General features: G+C 39.6%; 1 protein-coding gene across 1 annotated transcript; it reads left to right on the top strand.

Annotated features, from left to right (window-relative positions):
* The first annotated feature begins 224 nt into the window (after nucleotides 1–224).
* LOC149319357 (cytokine receptor-like factor 2) lies at nucleotides 225–19,389 on the top strand. Its single transcript, XM_089508416.1, has 10 exons — nucleotides 225–293; nucleotides 1,139–1,184; nucleotides 2,468–2,594; nucleotides 4,081–4,247; nucleotides 4,664–4,800; nucleotides 10,388–10,535; nucleotides 13,079–13,196; nucleotides 16,643–16,727; nucleotides 17,740–17,856; nucleotides 19,060–19,389. The coding sequence occupies exons 1-9, from the start codon at nucleotides 225–227 to the stop codon at nucleotides 17,854–17,856; spliced, it is 1,014 nt and encodes a 337-aa protein (XP_089364542.1). The 3' UTR covers nucleotides 19,060–19,389.
* The last annotated feature ends 2,766 nt before the right edge of the window (nucleotides 19,390–22,155 follow it).

The raw sequence follows: 22,155 nt of genomic DNA, 5'->3' as shown, positions 1-22,155 counted from the left end.
TTCTTAGGAGGAGTAATATCCGAAATCTATAGTACCTTTGTAACTCTTCAGCTTTGTGAGATTATTTATCATGTTTTCACCATTGCAAAAGTTTCCTATAGTCATTTCCTCTCGATTTTTTTTCCTTTTTGATCTAGTGATATCCAGTATAAAATCAGTTCTAGAGAAGGATTGCTGTGGCTTACACACAGATGAATATTTGATCTCGCACTCTGTTTTGAGATATGGGATGCAGCATTCACAGCTCTGTTGTTGTACATCTCTGGGTCAACCTGTTGGCATCTCAGACATGGGCACAATGTAAGTTCAGATTTGAGGGCATGATTTTTTAAAGCACAAATGTCACTGTTAACAACATTGTAATCATTTTATTTAGAAATTACAAAAAAGTACAAGAAATGATTGAAAATTCAAATTAATTCAGTTTCTAAAATAAGAAAGATTTTTCAGACCATTGCAAAAACTCTGTTTGGCATGTCTGTGACAATAAAATGCAATGATAATTAAACAATTTAGCAACTTTGAGCCTAAGATAGAGGAAGCAAGATTTAAGTATCTCAGGCAATATAGTATATGCTACAGTCTTTTGGAAAGAAGTCCACAATGAAGATTCAGTTAAATTAATAGAGATCTCTTAGTATATAATAAAGATTTCACTAAATTCATTTAGATTTAAATATGTTCTTTCTTACAGTGTGTGTGTGTGTGCCTTCAATTCTGAGCAAAACTAGGTTGCACTCAGAATTAGTCAGAGTTGGAACAGAATGACGCAACATATCATGACTAATGCATTTTCCAGTGATGATATTATGTCTATTATTTGACACTTATTTAACTGCCCTGGTTCAATGCTATGACATTTTGGGGTTTTCTAGTTTTGTGAGATATTTAACCTTTTCTGTCAGAGAGCTCTGGTGCCACAACAAACTACAAATCCCAGGATTACATAGCACTGAAGTAATGTTAATTATATTTTGTTGTTATTTTTAATCCATTGTGCAAAGGAAGAATTATGATGGGGGAAAAGGTGATTTATTGGATGTGTGTTGCACACTGAGAATTCTAACAAATTTCTTGTGTTATATGCAGTTTGAATTTACTATTTCAACATAATTTCTTTTGTTTTATTATTTTGAAGTTTTATGCTCAATCAAATGAATATCCAGCCTACCCAGAAGAAATAGGTAATAACGTGTATATATATATATACACACACACACACACACACATCCATATTTAAGTTTTTTAAAAAGTTGCACACACCCCTCTGTTAGTTTCAGGGCAACTGGAAGTTGCAACTGACTTCTTTCTGATAGAAAGGGAAGAGATAAGCTTCTCCCAGCTGTCCCATCTCAAGCTGGTGGGTGGGCAAGTTGGTCTTCCCCTTGCCTTGATATTATTCTTCCTGGGAGATAAGGTCCTTGATCTCCAAGCTTGTGGCTGAAACTAGTGTGTGTTTCTCTTTTATTTTCCAGTACTAAGGAAACTTTCAAGAAAGCCACCAGTTTTTAATTTCAGTGATCAGGTATTTTGCACAAATTACACAAGAAGAACAATAAAACTGGTTTCTTGTTCTTATGCCACAGTGGAGATTGCTCCGGCTGATGACAAATAGTCTCAGTGAAGCTTTCATCATGCTAAGATGACCAGTTCTGAGAAAAGTCATGGAAGCAGCAGGTTTTTTCATGTCCACAGATGGAGCAAACATTTCTAATGTTTCATTTATTAAATTCTACATTCTGCAGTGTAGAAGCCCTTTGGGACTCCTTACTCATTTGATTTCTCACATGACCCCTCCTCATGTTTAAAGAATGTTCAGTAAAAGCCATGGGGCTTCACAGATCAACCCTGACAACTGTGAGAATCATGCATTGCTTCCTCCCCCCCCCCACCCTTCTGACATTTATCAGAAGAACTTCTTCACATCTAGCAATTTTCATGATGTGAGGTCTTCTTTATCAGGAGGTACCATGGGACCTTACCTCATGAAAATCCATTGAATTTGGCATGGCAGGTATGGGAATGTGCAGTTCCAGAGTTGGATGGGACTAGCCTGCTAAAACTGTCAACTGAATATATTGAGGAATTCATGTGACATCCTTCATCTCATTATTGATCAGTCAGCAATTGATGCCAGCAGTTGAATGTATAAACTGGCAACACCAGGAAACAAACCAACATCAGTTTTCACTCAAGGATCATAACTTAAAGACCTTGGTTCTTAGACCCATTCCCTCCCCCAAACCCCTTAGAGTGCCAGGGACAGTGTTTCTGCATATTGTGGGATGGGGAATTGAAATGGTGGGCCTCCAGATGTTGGATTCCAGTGCCTATAAGCCCTGACCAGAAAGGACAATGGTCAGGGTGATGAATATTGTTTTTCAACATTTAGAGAGCCACTCTGGTTTAAAGGACGTACATATATAATTATCATACTTCAATTTTCTTTTTCTTTATTTGTATTCAGATTTTGAAAATGACACTCATGATTCTTGTTTTAATTACACACTTGTACATTTTCCTAATGAGCTGACGGAGGTACGGTGGGATAGCAGAAAATATTTTCCTGACATGAACGTGACAATGTTTTATAAGTAAGTACTGCTCTAAGGTTCTAAGTCTGAATGCTGGTTATTCCTTCACATGGGCAGGAATTGGTTCTCTTTACTCTTCCTTCTCTCTTTTAATTAGAAAAAACTAAAGGCACATGCTAGAGAAAGCCTTTATGTTTGGCTACCATTGTTACAGCGTAATCTCTTTCCCTCTTTACAGAAAGAACTATGGGGCTCATCTCACTGGGTAACCACCTTCCAAATTTTTCCTTCCGTAGCCTACTGCAATCTGTAGCCTACTATCATTGAAAAGTGATTGCTGCTTTAATTGCTGAATGAATTGCATGTAGTATCTCCCACTGATTTTTTGTTAATAAAGTTTGTTAAGAAAATGCCATAATATTTGAAAAATTCCTGTCCAAATATTCTAAAAATGCACCTGAAAAGTAACTTTTTAGAATTACTAGAAACCTTCATTTGTTACACCTCCAACATCTCACAGATGAAAACCAGGCTGTGTGTGGGCAAGGAACATCATAGTACAGTCAAGATGGCAAAAGTTATTAATGAGGGAGAACACATAATTAAGGAGAGACTGATGCAGTTTGTTTTTCCCTGAGCCTACTGGGAAGGGCAAGATCCCAGCCATTCCTCACTAAGGAAAAAAGGGTGCAAATTACTTATGCACTTTGACCTCAATTTCCAGCAACTGAAGTAAGATAAGGACAAAGGGGAGCAATGGGAGGAGGAGAGAGAAATTGGGACATATTGAAAGCATGAAATGCTGAAAATGAAATGATAGAAGATTAATGGGGACTGTCCCTGCCAGAGCGGGTCACTTGGAAGAATGCTTGGACCCTGAAGGTCTTTACAAAGGCGCTGCCTTCAGGACCCTGACTGGGTACTCCAGCGCACCACTCCCTTCAGCAGTGATCTGGGTGGCCAAGTGGCAGAAGGGGGGGGCAAGAAAGTCCCCCCTTTGCTCTGGGTGACACCAACCTCAGTGACAGCACTGATGTTCAAGAAACATTTCTAACAGAATATTACCCCATAGCCTTCTATTCAGGCACTTGTCCATCACCAGTAAGCTATATTAAAGACAATTTTATCAGAATAGTTTTTAACTGGTGTGATCTACTTTGCAGTGCACAATTACTGAATGATTATGAACTTTCTGATTATGCATGTACATTTATGTGTCCTTTATAAATATTTATATGATAAAACTCATTAACGACTTAGACATGACTTTACAACATCTTGAAATATATCTCCTTTGTTTATGACTCACTGATGTTTTACCCAAGAGGAAAAGTATTATCTTTCAGGAGTTCGGGATTCTTTTTTCTTTCTGGGAGAATTTCAGACTTTTAAAGGGTATTCACAATTTAAGTCCCATTAATTTCTAGGCATCTCTTCTAACTATGTCCAGATTTGGACCCGATCCCCTATTTTATTTTATTTTATTTTATTTTATTTTATATTTTTAAAAAAGACAAATTATTCAGTGTCATTATTTCAATTGCAGATTAAATGACCTGAAGTGGAAGCAGTGTCCTCAGTATATACCTGACCAAGGGTACAACACTGGATGTGTCTTTCAGGCTGAGAAAGATGCGCATCTTCATATTTCTATTCGGGATACTAATGGGACAAAAGACCTTTACTTTGATGAACAGCACATTTTTAAATTTTGTACGTCAGTATGGATTATTATTCTAGCTCTTCACAAGTCACTACTGGGCTATTACTACCAAGCAAATCCCCACATGTAAAATAAAGGTTTCTGGAGGCTTCAGGTTTAAGATTGAAATTTAAAGGAACTATCCAAGTAGAAGAAGGGGATAAGATCCTATGTAGTTCCTTTGAAGTTCAGACAAGTTCAGCTTGGTGTTTTTCCAGTTTCTTTAAAGTATGCAATGACTTTTAAGGTATATCGAATGCTGCACGGCACAAGGGAAATTACCCTTCCAGAGAAGATGAATATCAAAAGTGTTCATTGCTCTCATGAAAGCAATGTAATTTTTGAAATTTCTGAAATGTAACATTTTAGAAAAGTAATACAATTATTTGGAGAGAGTGTAATTTGTATTTGGTTTTATCTCCACCAGTAAAGCCCGACCCACCTGAAAATGTAACCATCCAGTGGATGGATGGTGAAGTGACTGCACAATGCATGCCATCTCAGCCTCCACAGAATTTTGAGTTGGAATTTCAGTACAAAAGCAGGTTTGACAAAGACTGGCAGGTGAGACATTGGGAAGTATAATTTTAAGGGAGGGAAGTGGAAATGGAAACTTGGACATAAACTTTCTCTTTTGTAGTAACAAATAGATTTTTTTGAGGGACTTCGCACCAGATTTTACACTGATGAGAATGGCCATGCTACTCTTCTCCTGGGTAGGGTTGGCTCACTGTGGCCCCATATTCCCCCCCCCCCCCCCACAAACACACATGCATGGGAAATGCTTTAATAACTTTACTTCCAAACAAACTTGGGTAAACCAAATAGAGGTCTTTTCTTCAAACTGTAAGTGAAACACAGTTTCTTATGGTTTCTTCCTGATTCCCTCCTTACACAGGTTTATATCAGCTGGAAAACATTTCCCTGCAACTTCCCACTCGGCCTTTTCCAGAAGGTTGGGTCCCAGATCCTGTTACCATTTTTGACCTCTCACTTCCCACCAGGTTCCCTCTAAATTAATGCCACTAGAAGGACCCTGGTCAGGTCGAACCTCTGCAGCCCATGGGCCCAATTCTCCTTCCCAGTGGGGGTCTTGAACTAATACCTCGGCATGGGGTCCCACTCTGGGTTTCCCCATCCTTTCTGAAGAGCCACAGCAATGCTGCTCTTTAGGACTCCGAGTTACTCTGACTTCCTCTCCGCGCCTCTTCCTTCCACGTCTCCCTCTTGTGTCCACCTGTCCCTCCACCTTTATACCTTCCCCTCCTGACTCCACCTCTATTCTTTCTCTTTCCCTTGGGTCCCCTGCTGGCCCTGTTCCAGTCTCTTTCTTCCAACTACTCTTCTCCTTTCCCCATGTCTATGTCTTGTCCTCTGAGTGCCGCTGCTCTACTCCTCCCTCAGCGTTGCCCTCCAGTGCTACCCAATCAACCCAATGTCTGTCCTCCACCTGGTCACAATGTGTTCTTAATGAACTGCATGGCCTAGTCATATTTATGTGATATGAGTGGCCACAAAAAAGACTTGGAGGCTATACATACAGTCCTGTTCTGAATCATAGAATCATAGAATCATAGAATCGTAGAGTTGGAAGAGACCACTAGGGCCATCCAGTCCAACCCCCTGCCATGCAGGAAATCCAAATCAAAGAATCCCTGACAGATGGCCATCCAGCCTCTGTTTAAAGACCTCCAAGGAAGGAGACTCTATCACCTTCCGAGGAAGTGCATTCCACTGCCGAACAGCCCTTACTGTCAGGAAGTTCCTCCTAATGTTCAGGTGGAATCTCTTTTCCTGTAGCTTGCATCCATTGTTCCGGGTCCTGTTCTCTGGAGCAGCAGAAAACAAGCTTGCTCCCTCCTCAATATGACATCCTTTCAAATATTTAAACAGGGCTATCATATCACCTCTTAACCTTCTTTTCTCCAGGCTAAACATCCCCAGCTCCCTAAGTCGTTCCTCATAGGGCATGGTCTCCAGACCCTTCACCATTTTTGTCACCCTCCTTTGGACACGCTCCAGTTTCTCAATGTCCTTTTTGAATTGTGGCGCCCAGAACTGGACACAATATTCTAGGTGGGGCCTGACCAAAGCAGAATACAGTGGCACTATTACTTCTCTTGATCTAGACACTATACTTCTATTTATGCAGCCTAAAATAGCATTGGCCTTTTTAGCTGCCGCATCACACTGTTCACTCATGTTCAACTTGTGGTCTACTTGGACTCCTAGATCCCTTTCACACGTAGTTTCATTCAGCCAGGTGTCACCCATCCTATATCTGTGCATTTTATTTTTCCGCCCTAAGTGCAATACCTTACATTTCTCTGTGTTGAATTTCATTTTGTTAGCTTTGGCCCAACTTTCTAGTCTATTCAGGTCATTTTGAATCTTGATCCTGTCCTCTGGGGTATTAGCTATTCCCCCTAATTTGGTGTCATCTGCAAATTTGATAAGTACGCTCCCAATTCTGTCATCCAGGTCATTGATAAAGATGTTGAATAGCACTGGGCCCAGGACAGAGCCCTGTGGGACCCCACTGGCCACTTCTCTCCAGGATGAAAAGGAGCCATTGTTGAGCACCCTTGGGTTCGGCCGGTCAACCAATTACAGATCCATTTAACAGTTCCTTTGTCTAGCCCACATTTTACAAGCTTGTTTGCAAGAATGTCATGGGAAACCTTGTCAAAGGCCTTACTGAAATCAAGATATACTATATCCACAGCATTCCCTTCATCTACCAAGCTGGTAATTTTGTCAAAGAAAGAGATTAGATTTGTCTGGCATGACTTGTTTCTCTGAAACCCATGTTGACTTTTTGTGATTATGGCATTGCCTTCTAGATGTTCACAAACTCTCTGTTTAATGATCTGCTCCAGAATCTTTCCTAGAACTGATGTCAGACTAACTGGACGATAATTGTTGGGATCCTCTTTTTTCCCCTTTTTGAAGATGGGGACAACGTTTGCCCTCCTCCAGTCTGCTGGGATCTCTCCTGTTCTCCAGGAGTTTTCAAATATGATTGCCAATGGCTCCGATATTACTTTTGCCAGTTCTTTTAATACCCTTGGATGGAGTTCATCTGGTCCCAGAGACTTAAATTCATTTAGATTAACAAGGTGTTCCTCTACTATCTCTTTACTTATTCTGTGCTGAAATTCCCCTATTCTGTCCTCTGCTCCATTATCCTCAGGTTGAGCACCCTTTGCCTTTTCTGAGAAGACTGAGGCAAAGAAGGTGTTGAGTAATTCTGCCTTTTCTCTATCTCCTGTTAGCATTTTGCCATCTTCTCCACGCAGTGGCCCTACCGTTTCCTTCTTCTTCCTCTTGCTGCGGACATATCCAAAAAAGCCCTTTTTATTGTTCTTAACCTCTCTAGCAAGCCTGAGTTCATTCTGCGCTTTAGCTTTTCTGACTTTACCCCTACACATGCCTGCTATTTCTTTGAATTCCTTTTTCGTGATTTCCCCCTTTTTCCATTTCTTATACATGTTCCATTTCAAACTTAGCTCGGTTGAAAGTTCCTTAGTCATCCATCCTGGTTTCTTGAGACACCTCCCGTTTTTCTTTCTCACTGGAACTGTTAGAAATTGTGCCTTCAGTATCTCCCTTTTGAGAAAGTCCCATCCGTCCTGAACTCCTTTATCTTTTAGTGTTTCTGACCATGGAATCACCCTCAATACTTCTCTAAGTTTACTGAAATCCGCTCTCCTAAAGTCTAGGATGCGTGTCTGACTCTGCCTGGCTTCTCCTCTCCATTGTATAACAAACTCCAGGAGAACATGGTCGCTTCCACCTAAGGATCCCACCACTTGCACCCCATTAACCAAGTCATCCTTGTTGGTTAGGATCAGATCTAAAATAGCTGACCCCCTTGTTGCCTCTTCCACCTTTTGGACCATGAAATTGTCTTCCAGGCAAGTGAGGAATTTGCTAGACCTTGAGGATTTTGCTGAGTTTGACTTCCAGCAAATATCAGGATAGTTGAAGTCGCCCATCACTACTACATCTCTCTTTTCTGACTGTGTGGTCATCTGTTCTAGAAAGATATCATCCAATTCCTCAGTCTGACTTGGGGGTCTGTAGTAGACTCCCACCGTAACACCCTTGTTGTTTCCCTCCCCTTCTGGCCTTTTGAAGGCACAAAAAGGAGCCGCAAAAAGCAGCTCCTTTTTCTACCCTCAAAAGGGTGCTGTAGCCACGGTGGCGCAGCCATATGGGGCTCCTCCTGTGCTGCATCATATGGACACAGTGCTGGAGGAGCGCCATGATGCTGCACACCATGTGAAGCAGCACGCAGTATCAAGTTGCCCTGGGGGCAGAGTCAGGTGTGTGTCATGAGGACACTATGCCTCCACTCCACCCCTATGCTGGCCTTAATGACCAGTGTGTACAGGGCCTTGGTCATTCCAAAATGTTGTCCAGTTGTGTTTTTTCCCCACAAATGATTTTTTTTTTTGCAAAAATTCCCAAAGTGCATAAAATCATGCAAAATGTAGAAAAATTCTCATAATCTTAGCCAGTAGAGAGAAAAGTTTTTGACATTATTGTGTTTGATGCAAAAATAAAATATGCAAAGATTCTTAGTTTGCAGTGGGGATGATATATGGACAGTCCTTTCTCTTTGGAAGGCACCAGCCTTCATTAATTTGAATTATCTCCTACTATCTGGCTTTTACTGGAGACCCTTAGGACCCTGTATAAAGAAAACCAATTGAGACTGAATTCTGATTAGATAGAAGAAATCTTTGTTGTCAAGTAGCAGGAGGACATTTATCTATTTCTGATGAGTGTGGTCCCACTTGCTCTCAGATGGATTTTGAGGTCTAGATGGATTCCTCCTTGCCCTAGAATTTCAAATGAAAGTGGTAACTGGAACCACCTATTTCCCATTCACTTCTCATAGTGATGTGATATAATGCCCTATCAAAATTAGATCTCAGTGGTCATTGTAGCCCTGGTGGTGCAGTGGTTAATGACTGTACTGCAGCCATTCACTCAAAACCACAAGGTTGCGAGTTCAAGACCAGAAAAAGGGCCCAAGCTCAACTCAGGCTTGCATCCTTCCGAGGAGGGAGCTAAAATGAGTACCCAGACTGTTGGGGGCAAATTAGCTTACTTGCTAATTAGCTTACTTGCTGTTCACCGCTATGATCTTTGGAATAGCGGTATATAAATAAAACAAATTATTATTATTATTATTATTATTATTATTATTATTATTGTAAACTCGGCCACTGACTTTTAAAGTATCAATTCAGAATTTAGTTGGAAACATCATTGTTTGTTTAATACTACAGCCCAAGCCTAATGATCATATCCCCCTCCTCTTAGCATAATTTCACACATAATGTTTAGATTAAGAAAATTTCTGTAAAAGCAAAACATGATGAATATGAAACATGGTCTTTATTCTTTAACAAAACAGCAGTTTACCAGTTTGTTTGGAAGAAGACAAGGGGTTCTATTTATCTAATGGATATTACTTCCAGAAACTGTGTTTATGAACAGGACATGTAAAGCATTATATACAGGGATATGAGATGGGAGAAAAGCTGAAAGGAACAGAAAAGGAATAAAACAAGATACAGAGGTTGCTAAAATGATTTTTTTTTTTTTTGTAAAAATACTAAAGTAGGGCCTGTTACAGACTGCCAAAATAAAGGTGCTTCGGGTCTCTTTGGAGGTATGCTATTTAAATGATGCATGGGTCCTAAGAGTCCCGAGGTCGCACCAAAGCCACACTCCATTCCTAAGCACTGGAGTGCAGCTTTGGTGCAGCTTCCGGATTCTTAGGATGCATGCATCATTTAAATAGCAGACCTCCAAAGAGACCCGAAGCAGCTTTATTTTGGCTGTCTTTAACAGGCCTAGGACTTTTATTTGCCTTTTTAAAAGAAATTATCATTTATCTATTTAGTGCTTGTAATTAAATAATTATTTAAAATACAAAAGGGAAAATATTTTTCTCAAAAAAACCCAAAACCCGCTGGTAGACACAGAAACAACAAATCTTTGCTGTAGCCCTCCATATTTTGAAAGCTTTTGGTATCTAGCCTTGGTTACTACTGTGTCCTGTTAGGATAATGCAGAAGAGGAAAAATGTATATTGGGCAAAATTATTAATGATTGACAATTCCCTGTTATTCAGTCCAGAAAAAATGATTGCTGCAAGATTAAAGATCAAGGCTTTGATCTAGAGAAGTGCTACACTTTTCGATTCAGACTGAAATATATTTATGGAGATTATTCCAGTGAATGGACTGCAGAGACACTTTGGACAAATGGCAGCTCTGTAGGTAAAAATGGTTCTTGTTGGTCATGAAAATATCTTCTTTTTCTCGATAGTTAAAATATAGATCTACTTTCAGTGCTAGTCATTAATTTAGGGTCCACCGTATGCTATCTATTCCACAAGTCACAGAAGTGACTGTCACACAACCACTGATATAAGATTAATAGCTGAAGCACACAAGTAATTAATGCTTGGGATTCCTTTTCCAGTTTTTCAGAATTTTGAAGAAATAAGAGACTGTCCACCAGTTGAGTCAATCAGGGCAGGAGATCCGGGAACTTGGGCTGCATCTGCATTGCCAAAATAATTCAGTTTGACACCACTTTCACTGTCATGGCTCCATGCTCTGGAATCCTGGGATTTGCAGTTTGTGGGGGCACCAGAGCTCTGTGACAGAGGTGGCTAAAGAGCCCACAAAGCTACAAATCCCAGAATTTCATATTGCATGGATCATGGCCAATAAACCAGCGTCAAACTGCATTGTTTCTGCAGTGTAGGTGCATCCTTAGTAGATTGTTGCTTAGACCCTTCTTTCAGTGATAATAGAAGAGGCAGAATTTAGACTGGATAACTGAAGCCATAGAGTTTCTTCAATACTGGCAGCAATATTGGTTTTGGTAGGGGTAGAGGAAGTGGGAGCATGCTGGGAAATCACTAAACTGGATATGCTTTCCCAGAGGCTACAGATAATAGGCTAGTTTTTGGGAGTTATCAGGAATTAATATGTAGATTTATTGTTTTCAGCTACCTCTTGTTTGGGAATGAACCGGATCACCTTTCAATGCTCAGAAGTACAATTATGTTTCCAAACTGAGAACAGAGATAAGGGGCAGACAAAGGCATTTTACCTAGTGTTTTTTGAGAACACATTTTTTTTTGCTAAGGTCCAAATCAAATGAGAACTCTACCTTCACAAACCAGGGTCATATAGGGACTATTTATAAACATTAGAATAGTATTAAGTATGTGTGGTTAACACAAGAGAACCTGCATGCAAAGGGATCTTCTAGTACCTTTGAGACTAGTTAGATTACCACACTACACTCTTATAGCGCTGCTATTCCACTATAACTGCTCTGGCTGCCTCCTGTTGCATTATGGAATTTGAAGTTAAGGGAGAGGTTTTTAGAACCGTCAGCTAGAGAGAAACAAAGGGAGATCTTAAGCCTCTAGAACTACAAGCCTCACAATGCAACAGGAGGCAACCAGAGCAGTAAAAGTGGAATAGCAGCACTATAAGAGGCTGGTGTGTTAGTAACTGAAAGAAAGAAGCTGGTAACATGAGTTTTTGTAGATGTGAACTTACTTCCTCAGAAGCATGTTTGTTTCCAAGATCCCTCTGCATACTGATTTTCCAGACTAACATAGCTAAGGGCTCAAGCAGATGGGACAGGATATTACAGGCTGAGTCCATGCTATCTTGCCCCTGGTGCTCACATGGGTTAGTTCCTGGGCTGGTGTAGGGCCAAGCCACCATTCACACACCCAACCCCACACCAACCCAGGACCCAGGGCCACTGTTACCTTTCTGGTGTGTGATCTGAGAAGCCCCCCCCCCCATTGCCCCATCTGATGTGGAAACAGGGTGTCTGGCTGCACCCACATGACCAGGAGCTCTGTTTCTGCATCAGATGGGGTGACTGGGAGCTTTTCAGATGGATCACATGCCAGAATGGTAAGGAATGCAAGGGAGGGGGGGAGGCTGGGGCTGTCTGAATAGCCTGGTTTTGTGTATAGAAAACCAGGGATATTTTACCCCAGGGCAAAGGCTCTTTAGCCTGGGGGCAGATCAGATCCTCTGGATTGGGCTTGGTCCTGCCACAGGTGTTGTGGCTTGCATAATCTAAACTAGACAACACAAGGCTGGGGGGAGCCAGGCCATTTAGCCCATGTAGACAACCTGTCTTTGAATTTTACCACAAGGCAAACTGTTTTCATGTCATCTCCATGGTCTAGTGCATGATTCCCAAATGCTGGTCCTCCAGGTGTTGTGGACTTCAGCTCCCAGAAGCCACTGCCCTTTTGACTAATAGTCTGGGATTTTGGGAGATGAATCCCAAAACGCCTGAAAGACCAAAGTTTGGGAATCACTAGTCTAGTATATAGCTGAGACAGGGACAGAAAATTTAATAAATTCTTTAGTTATATCAGGTAGGGAGAATATCAGGTGGCGGTTTGGCTTCAACACATGTACAAGACACTATCCCTGTTTTCCCTACTCCAATATGGAGCTGAATTTTATGTAAGAACTGTGATTAGGCATAGAAGATAGCACATGGCATTTATTTCTATCTCCTAAGTAAATACACTTTCTATCAATATGTGTGTATTTTTTCACCCTCGTACAAGGATACTTCCAGTGAATACTACAAGAGGCTATATTGTGAAACTTAAAGAGCATTGGTTTAGATATAAAAACACTATTTAGTTCTTCTATGTAGTTGCCTTTCAAAAGAAAAAGGTGGCAATAATTTGCTTTCAAGAAACTCCTTCTCAACATACTAGAGAACACATTTTGAAACTTTTTTTCCCTGTGATTCTCCCGAGATTCCTGTGCTGCTGAAATCTCTGAACCTGAGTTCAGTACAATAATCCTTTTAACTTCAGTGATGGCTGGCGTTCTGATAATATTTGTTCTTCTGCTGTGTCTTTGCAGGTTAGACAGGTAAGGACTGTTGGGTTATTTTTCATGGTCTTTTGTCCATCTCTACCAAAATGTGCATTTTAAGACTGAGGATATCACAAATCAGGGGTAGAGAAAGTGTGGTTTGTGGGTCACATGTGGTCCTTAGTCCTGTCTCTTGCAGCCCCTGAAGCCTACACATTTTGGGGTGATTGAAACCCCCAATATGTGTGGAAAAACACAGAAAGCCTCCTTAAACCCCAAGCCCCTGAAATTCCTCTGGATTTTCCTACTTCTCTTCCAAAATGTGGCACAAAGTGATGCAATATAATTTCTGCTTGCAATTCTGGAAGAAAAAAGAGTTGAGAAACAGAGGCAAATGACTATGGAAAGGGGGTCCGGGGTGTAAAGTTTGCCTCTGCTCTCCCTCACAATTGCTCACCCATGTTATAAAGGGAAGATCTATGTATTCTGTCCATTTTGTGCATATGCATTGAGTCTCCCCTGTTGTAACCTCATTGGTGGAGATTAGGGAACTAAGATGAAAGGTAAAGACAGAAATAATTGCCCATTTTTGGCTTGCGTCATTTTATATGAAAAATCCCTTTTGTCCAGTTTGGAGTGAATTTCCCCCCAGAAAAAAACCTGCACAAAAATGTTACTTTACATTGTATATACTTCACATTAAAATACATTTGTCACAATATGTTTCATATAAGATGCTTTTTAAAGACAAGAATTACATCACGATATTTGGTGACATGCACCAGTCCAAAGGTTAAATATATTTCAATTCACATATTAACTGAAGAGATTTAATTTAATTTAAGAGCTATATTCCAAATCAAATATTTTCCTTTTCCTTTCTCCACAGGAGGAGGAGAAAGGCAGTCATTTTCTTACATGGAAGCACACAAAAGACATTCCTTGGTTTTAAACCATATCCCAAATTACAGCCATGTTGTTGTACACACATGTGTGAGAGTTAGGACATTATCAGACAAGGGATATTGGAAGTATAATCCAATGGCAATCCGAATGCAATCATGGAAGATTATCGCACCAGGGTTAAAACGTTCCCTGGTGCGTTCTAACAGGGGTGAGCACGGAGCGCGATGGGAAACCGATGGGGCCCAGAACACTATTTTACTGCACAGAGAAATGCCGCCGTTGCCGCCGGGCGTTCCCATCGCATTCCCATCGAGTTCCAGGGGACGCCATTTCTGGGGATGCTTTGAAACAATTCCCAGAAATGGTGTCCTCTGGAACTCAATGGGAACGCGATGGGAATGCCTGGCATCGATGGCGGCGTTCCGCTGTGCGGTAAAATAGTGCTCTGGGCCCCATCGTGTTCCCGTCATGCTCCGTCCTCGCCCCCGTTAGAACGCACCGGGGAACGTTTTAACCCGGTGCAATAATCTTCATGGAGTTTAACATTATTGTGTAATAGACTATCACATGCAATTTCAGGCAATAGGAAGTCAGTCCAAATGCAATCATGGAGTTTCACATTATTGTGTGATAGGTGATCACAAGCAATTTCGGGCAATGGCAAACTATTTTCAGGCAGTGGGAAGTCAGTTCAAACGCAATTTGAATTAACGTAAATTCGCTGAACTAGCGAATTCACATGAATGCATTCTGGCCCCACTTTCTTTTCATTAGAAATTAAGAGAAATTCCTCCCATGTGATAAACTCCTTAGAGTTACCAGGTTGGATTCAGGCTGGGAGGGGGCTGTAACTTTAATCCTTAACAAATTTTGGGGTAGGAAGAGACATCATGTGAGGCAAAGGTACCTGTCTTACATCACCTTCCAAACTCATCCCTCCTTCACTGGTAAAGCAATAGCCATGTTGGGAGGGTAAGCTGTATTAAGAGGTATGGTGAGGGAAAAGCTCACATGTGCTGAAGTACACATGGTTGGCGTCCATACTTTTTGTGGGTTTTTCAGGCTATGAGGCCATGTTCTAGAAGAGTTTATTCCTGACGTTTCGCCAGCAGCTGTGGTTGGCATCTTCTGAAGATGCCAGCCACAGCTGCTGGTGAAATATCAGGAAGAAACTCTTCTATTTTTTTATTCCAAATTTTTATAATATTACAAACATACAAACATCTAAATATATGCTTCAAATAAGTCCTAAATAGAAAAAAAAAGGGGGGGGGACCCAGAGTGATACATTGACCAGAGTGATACATTAGGAATAAGCTCTTCTTGAACACAGCCTCATAGCCCAAAAAACCACACACACACACACAAATACTATTCACTCGATATTGCCCCCTTTCTAGGAAACAAGTAAAAAACCTAAAGAACCTTATGAGTCAGGATGGAAAGAACTGAGAGAAACTGCATTGAAGCAGCAGTCTTTATGGGGTGCTAAAGGGAATGATGGACCAGGGATGATAGGCCAGTTTAGCCAAGGTCCACTTTGGTTTAGAATAAAGCTAGGTCAATAGGCCAGACATCTTGTCAGATGGAAAACTCCATTGAGTCTTAGAATCTCACCACATGGGAGGGAAGTGCCCAAATCCCATGTATAAATGGGGTTTAGATCCTAGGAGTATCCTGCAAAAGCAGGATTGTTTTCAGACACATCATGCTAATTGAGCATTAACCCATGCAAAAAGCTGCAAAATCGTGATAAAAGCGGTGTGATTTTTCGACTTTCTGCATGGGTTACTGTCAGGTTAATGTCTGATGTGTCTGAAAACAATCTCGCTTTTGTGGGACATTCCCGGGATCTAAACCCTGTTTATCCACAGGATTTGGGTGCTTTGCCTCCCATGTGATAAGATCCTTAGAAACTTTGCAAAACATGTTGAAATGGAATGTGCAAATCTTGTCCCTTCTGGTAAAAAGTTTTCAGTAATATATATGTTCTGCTTAGCTACATTTATATATAGTCAATAGGATCCAGAGGTAATTTTGTAACTGTAAACATATTCAAATATAGGCATGTTTCATATGGCTATGAACATTCTGAATAAGCTGCACTGTGACTAAGGAGTTTATCAGACAAAGGAAATTGGAAGTATAATACAAAGCCAATCCGAATGCAATCATGGGGTTTAATGTTATTGCGTGATAGACTACCACATGCAATTTCAAGCAATGGGAAGTCAGTCTGAACACAATCATGGGATTTCACATTATTGCGTGAGAGGTGATCACACGCAATTTCAGGCAATGGCAAGCTATTTTCGGGCAATGGGAAGTCAGTTTGAACGCAATTCGAATTCATGTAAATTTGCTGAACTAGCAAATTCACGTGAATGCGTTCTGGCCCCACTTTCTTTTCATTTGAAATTAAGAGAAATTCCTCATGTTTGATAAACTCTTAAGGGAAAGGGTCAGATATGCAAATCTCAATCAATGGCTCTCTGGCCAATATGCAACCTTCTTGATAAACTAGTTTCTTTTATTTCAGCCTCTAAAGGGATTTTAGGTTATTTCTGGACTAATTTTAAAGTTTTTTTAAAAAACAGAATTAGGAAAACCCTAATGCCTGTTATACCAGACCCCAAGAATATATATTCTGAATTGTTCACTGGTCACAATGGAGATTTCCAGGTAACGTGTCAAAGATTTTCTTGAGATTATTATTATTATTATTATTATTATTATTATTGCACACATCTATTTTGTCAAGTTTGTTCTTCTATATAGCAGTCTAGATAGAAATGTTGATATACACAGATCAATAAGAGCCAAACTTGTTGTAAATTTATTTTTGGTATTTGTGCAGGACTGAAATGCTACATTACAAGCAATGTTGTTAAAAGACAGAGCAACAAATCAAAAAGTCCCCATTTCAATTTTGTCATTGCCAAGATTTCACTAGGGAAACTTAATTTCATACTAGATGTATCTAGTAGTAGTGTTCCCTACTATAAATGTAATTTTAGAATGTTTGCATTAAATTAGAGTATCAATGTAAACAAGATATTTATATGAAGGGTATTATTCTCGTTGAATGAAACTCACACACCAATTTGCCCTCTCCCTTGCTTTAACTTTATTGAACCAGTCAGTTCATTTTTTCAGGAAGAGAGAGTATCTAGAATAATTACCATTCTACCAATGCAAATATTAGAGGAATGGGTCTCTCCAACATCATAGAACACTGGTTAAAATAAAATAAAGTAAAGTATACCTTAATGCAGCTTAAGCCAGTGGTGAACAAGTGTGATGTAGTGATTTGAGTCCTGGACTATGACTCTGAGAGATGAGATATTATTTAACGAATCCCCCAAGACATATCAGTAACTAATGAAACATCACACACTATTTTGAAAATGCTAATGTATTATTATTATTATTATTTCAAAATTATTCCTGGATTTACACTAATAAGACTTAATCTGGTTTTGTACTAACTCAGCCTTCTCCAAACTTTGGTCCCCAGATATTCTTGTACTAGAACTGCCATCATCCTCATTGAGTATGAGTTGAGTATATTGGGTATGCTTGAGGTTGTAGCCCATTTTTGGGAAAGACTGGACTAGCTGAACATGCTTGGAAGAAAGAGCTACTGTTTCAAAATGATGAAGTTCACATTTCTTTCTCCTTTTTCCATTTAAAGGACTGGGTTAGCAAAACTGAGAATCTATTGGCTGAAACAAAGTTGGAATGTATTGAAGAAGAGTGTGTCACCGAGAAGAAGGGGGAAGGTTTCCAAGAAAACAAGGCAGAAGCATAGGTATTGTTTTTATGAAATACCATGCATGAATTGAGGATGGGGAAGGGTTGGGGTATTTTAATTGCTTACTTCTCATTTCCTAACAACCTTTTTTAAATAGGGCATCTAAACTTATTAACTGAAGATAATGTTTAAATTTTATTTTATTTTATTCCAATTACATGCCACCTTTCCCTCAGAATGGGATCCTAGGCAGCTACCAAAAAGAGTCAATAAAAAATAATATGCCATCTGGCAAGACTTCTTGATGCAGATGAAATAGTTTTGGTGCTTCAACAAGCAAAAGGCATTGACAATGACAAGCAACAGCCCTATGAGTAAAGGTTAGAACATCTGGGACTTTTAAGAGAGCTAAATATAAACAACAACAACAACAACAACAACAAGTTAGGAGTACATGAAATGGCAGACGCATATAAAATTAGATGTTATGTTGATAAATAGTTACAGAAAAGTTTTCTTTTTCTCTCATAATGCAAAAACTGTAGCTCACCCAGTGATGTGTAATGGTGGATGATTCAGGATGGATCATTAGGAAGCATTTCTCTCCTTCACATGTTTAGTAATTTCCTTTATAATACCTGAATAGGGATTGTATGATGGAGAAGTTGTGAATGTTTCCACCATATTGATGTTATTCAAGGTAACCTGGTCCCTCTGCAGTTTGCCCGCCATGCTCTCTTTAAAAAAAAGCGGGGGTAGGGGGCTAGGAAAAAAATTCAGATGTAAGTTTTCCTGAAACCAGATACTCACACTTGTGCCAAAATCCTGTTAAGCTCCTGCTAAACATAAAACTCCATCAGCATAGTGATGGCATGCTGGAAAACATTCTGGTGGTCCTTGTAGGCCATTAAAGAGGCTTTTTCAGTGGCATTTCTGGGTCATGGTAGAGATGGAGTTGTGCCTGCATGCTAGATTGATCTCTAAGCCAGATATTTGCACTGTGAGTGAATAAGGAAAAACATGCACTAGCAGATACTGGATACCTCCTTCCACAAGCGTGAAAACAACACAACCACTGTGCAAACTGCCATTATGCTGGTATCGTGCCCACATAGGATTCTAGGTAGAAAGCCCAATTCCCAGTTATGCTATCCACACAATGAAGGGAAGAGATTTTGCAGTCTTTCCACTGTGAAAGAATGATGACAGAATAAAATCAGATGCTCAGTATTGTCTTATTATATGTTACTTTTTCTGTAGTTTTCTTAGAAAATTATCAGAGCTGCAATTTGACTGAAGGAATCTGATGCAGGCAGGAACTTCACAATCAACATTTGTTCCATGGCTGGTGATGGAAACCATAGTGGATCGTTTCTCCCCATTACAGGCAACTAATTTTGCTCATAGGTTTCTCTCTGTCCTCTCCCTGCCCTGTTGCCTACACCGTTTCTTGAGACTGCATGAAAGACAACTGAACAAGATGGTTTAAGCAGAAGTAAAAGTTGCAATTGTAGTAGCATTAAATAATTTGTTAAATAACCATTCAATGTAAATATTCTAGTGGATTTTTAGTGATGTTCTTTCATGCCATTACAAATGCTCCTAAAGAAATAGCCAAAAAGGGCTTGCTTGTCGTTTCTTTGCTATTGAGTCTGAAGTTACCATATTGTTTTTAGAATGACACAACTCTGATAGTCTATCCTTTACCATTAAAAAAGAGAGAAAAACAAACAAACTGTACCCACACCAGAACATCATAAGGAGTATACATGATATAAAGCAGTTGTCTTCCTGGTACATGCCTATAAAAAAGCAAGGGAAATTTGCTCAGAGTACATGTTAAACAGACATGTTTCAGGAATGTAATGTAGCATTTTTCTATTCTTCTCTTCCAAGTTCATTTCAAAATCAATCAGGTCTGGTTCTCTTTTATTTTTCCCCTGGACTGGGTGGAACGCTGGAAAGTTGTGCCCTTCCCCACTCACCCATTGCCAACATTGGAAAGTAGTTTAGTTCAGTTTAGCAGTCACTAGCCAACTAGGCCTTTTGCATTCATAACAAAATACCATCAAAATGAAAATTATATGATAACAATAATCCAACATGGATCTAAATAAATAGTCCAGGATTCAATTGCTGATGGAAGGAGAATCCAGGAAGAATTAATTCTCCTCACACAGACATCAGCTTGAAGACTACAGAATCCTCAGCTTTGACCTAAAATATGAAAGGAAGGTCCTAGTGTTTGATCCAGAAAAAATAACTATATATACTTGACTATAAATCGACCTCATGAATAAGTTGAGGACAGATTTTGAGGTTAAAATTATGGTTTTTAATATGACCTGTGGATAAGTTGAGGGTAAAATTTAGGAGCATGTAACAAAGGATGTAAAGAATGAAGCGAAGGGAAATTATGCCAAAGAACTTACAAAATTCAAGCAGACATCACTCTGTGCTTATGCAAAAGGCTGGATAGATAAGAGAATAGAGGGGAGTCAGTGCTTCCAGGACAGATTAAGCTCTTGCCTTTCACCAGAACCTGGTTCCTTTTTGTGTGTATGTAAGAGTTAGAGTATGGTACTTACATTGACCCATGGATAAGTCGACTCAGATTTTTGGGGTCAATTTTTTGACTAAAATTTCTAGACTTATATATGAGTATATACAGTAATCATTTGTTTCCTTGTAATCTTGTTTACTTCTGGGAAAGAATAAATTCTGGGCTGCCATTTCTCAGGGGTTACACAATTTCAAAGCAGATCAGCCACAGTGAATATTGTTTATGTACCATCACTGTTCAAATGTGGCCCATGGTGGATGTGGCTAATCGTGTCTGTAGTCTACAATAGAATATAATCTACTAAAATGATACAATACAATACAATACAATACAAAATAATACAATTTTACATGGTGGTTTCAAAGATTTGTGTAGCAGTTTCTAGAGCTCTAGTCAAAAGGTCTCCATTCTACCATCAGAAAAAAAATGTATTTGAGTTCTTTTCGTACTCCTAGCATTGACTTATGTGTCAGGCCAACTTTTCCACATGCTCACAATTAGGCTTTAAACAGATCTCTGTAGGCAGATGCTTTGTACCAAAACCTCAGCATCAAGAGGTTGCTGTAATGTCACACTGAGATATATCTATGACTTATCAGACCACACAGACACATGCACAGAGGCAAAACACATAATAGTAAGAGCAGATGTTTTGCTACATTCCTGTAACTATAATAATATGCCCAAGTGCCTATGGGCATTTTGGAAATATGAAAAGCAAAAAAAAAAAAAAAAAAAGTCTCATAATGTTTTGTCTAGACAAACCTCAAGCTTCTCACACACATTTCATTTCCTGAATGAAATCAGGAACCTCACCAAGACATATATTTCTTTCAGGTTTACACAAACAAGTGGTAGCCAAATAACCTTGAATGGATCTTTAATATAAACTGGAATACCACAGATGTCAGTAGAATGAAAATTAAGGTGATGAGGTGTTCAAGAAGGGAGCTGTGCCTTGGTGGATCTTCTTGTGTATGTAGGATTCCAGGCCAAGAAGGACTGACAACCAAAACACACCATCTCACTTGCCCCTCTTCACACTCTTTTGTGCAGTGAGAGAAATCAGTTATTATATTCTAAAGAAACATAATTTTCCAAAAGATTTTCCAAGGGGTGAGGGAGGGAAATGTTTGCACATATGTTTGTTTTATTATAATTAATTAATTAATTTAAAAAAACCTTCTGTTTGCTGTACATCTCATGAAAGAGTCCAGCAGATGTGAATCAGAAAAAGATGAACATTTACATAAAAGTCCTATACATGGATTAAGTGGAATGGGTAAGGAGGGGTATTCATTTTACTGGAGGGGGAAAAACATTCTAAATGGAAAAAAGACATACATATAGAATCTCCATGAACATATAAGAAATGTATTGCCAGTAGAGGCAATACAGCCATGATATGTATTGGGTTGAATCTAGAGTCAATATCACACAACACTGTTTTAGCACTATTATCTCAATTTAACTACTATAGCAGCCTCCTGTGGAATTCTGGGGTTTGTAGTTAAGGCCTAAGAGCTCTCTGGCTGAGAATTCAACATGCCCCTTCCTGACCTGCAAATTCCAGGATGCCACAGCAGGCAGCCATACCAGTAAAAGTAGAACAATAGCACTATATCAGTGTAGTGTGCTATTCAGCATAAGTCATACTTAGGGTAGAGCTGCCAAAACGAATAGTTCATTAACTCAGCTATTATTTATTTATCCTGCTGCTTTATGGATGATAAAGGCCAGATCCAGCCCAATATTACTGGCTGCCAAATGCTATTATACAAAATATTTAGCAT

This window comes from Sceloporus occidentalis, unplaced genomic scaffold (assembly GCF_023333645.1).
Source record: "Sceloporus occidentalis isolate IW3139 unplaced genomic scaffold, rSceOcc1.0.p SCAF_2, whole genome shotgun sequence".
Classification (NCBI taxonomy): domain Eukaryota; kingdom Metazoa; phylum Chordata; class Lepidosauria; order Squamata; family Phrynosomatidae; genus Sceloporus; species Sceloporus occidentalis.
This window is presented reverse-complemented; position numbering and strand designations above follow the sequence as displayed.

What these genes read in the sequence shown, in the direction of transcription:
- LOC149319357 (XM_089508416.1), top strand. Translation starts at nt 225, where the DNA reads ATGGGATGCAGCATTCACAGCTCTGTTGTTGTACATCTCTGGGTCAAC. An exon ending in AACGTGACAATGTTTTATAA is followed by an intron (nt 2,595 to 4,080) that starts GTAAGTACTGCT and finishes TTTCAATTGCAG; the next exon opens with ATTAAATGACCTGAAGTGGA. An exon ending in GACAAATGGCAGCTCTGTAG is followed by an intron (nt 10,536 to 13,078) that starts GTAAAAATGGTT and finishes GATTCTCCCGAG; the next exon opens with ATTCCTGTGCTGCTGAAATC.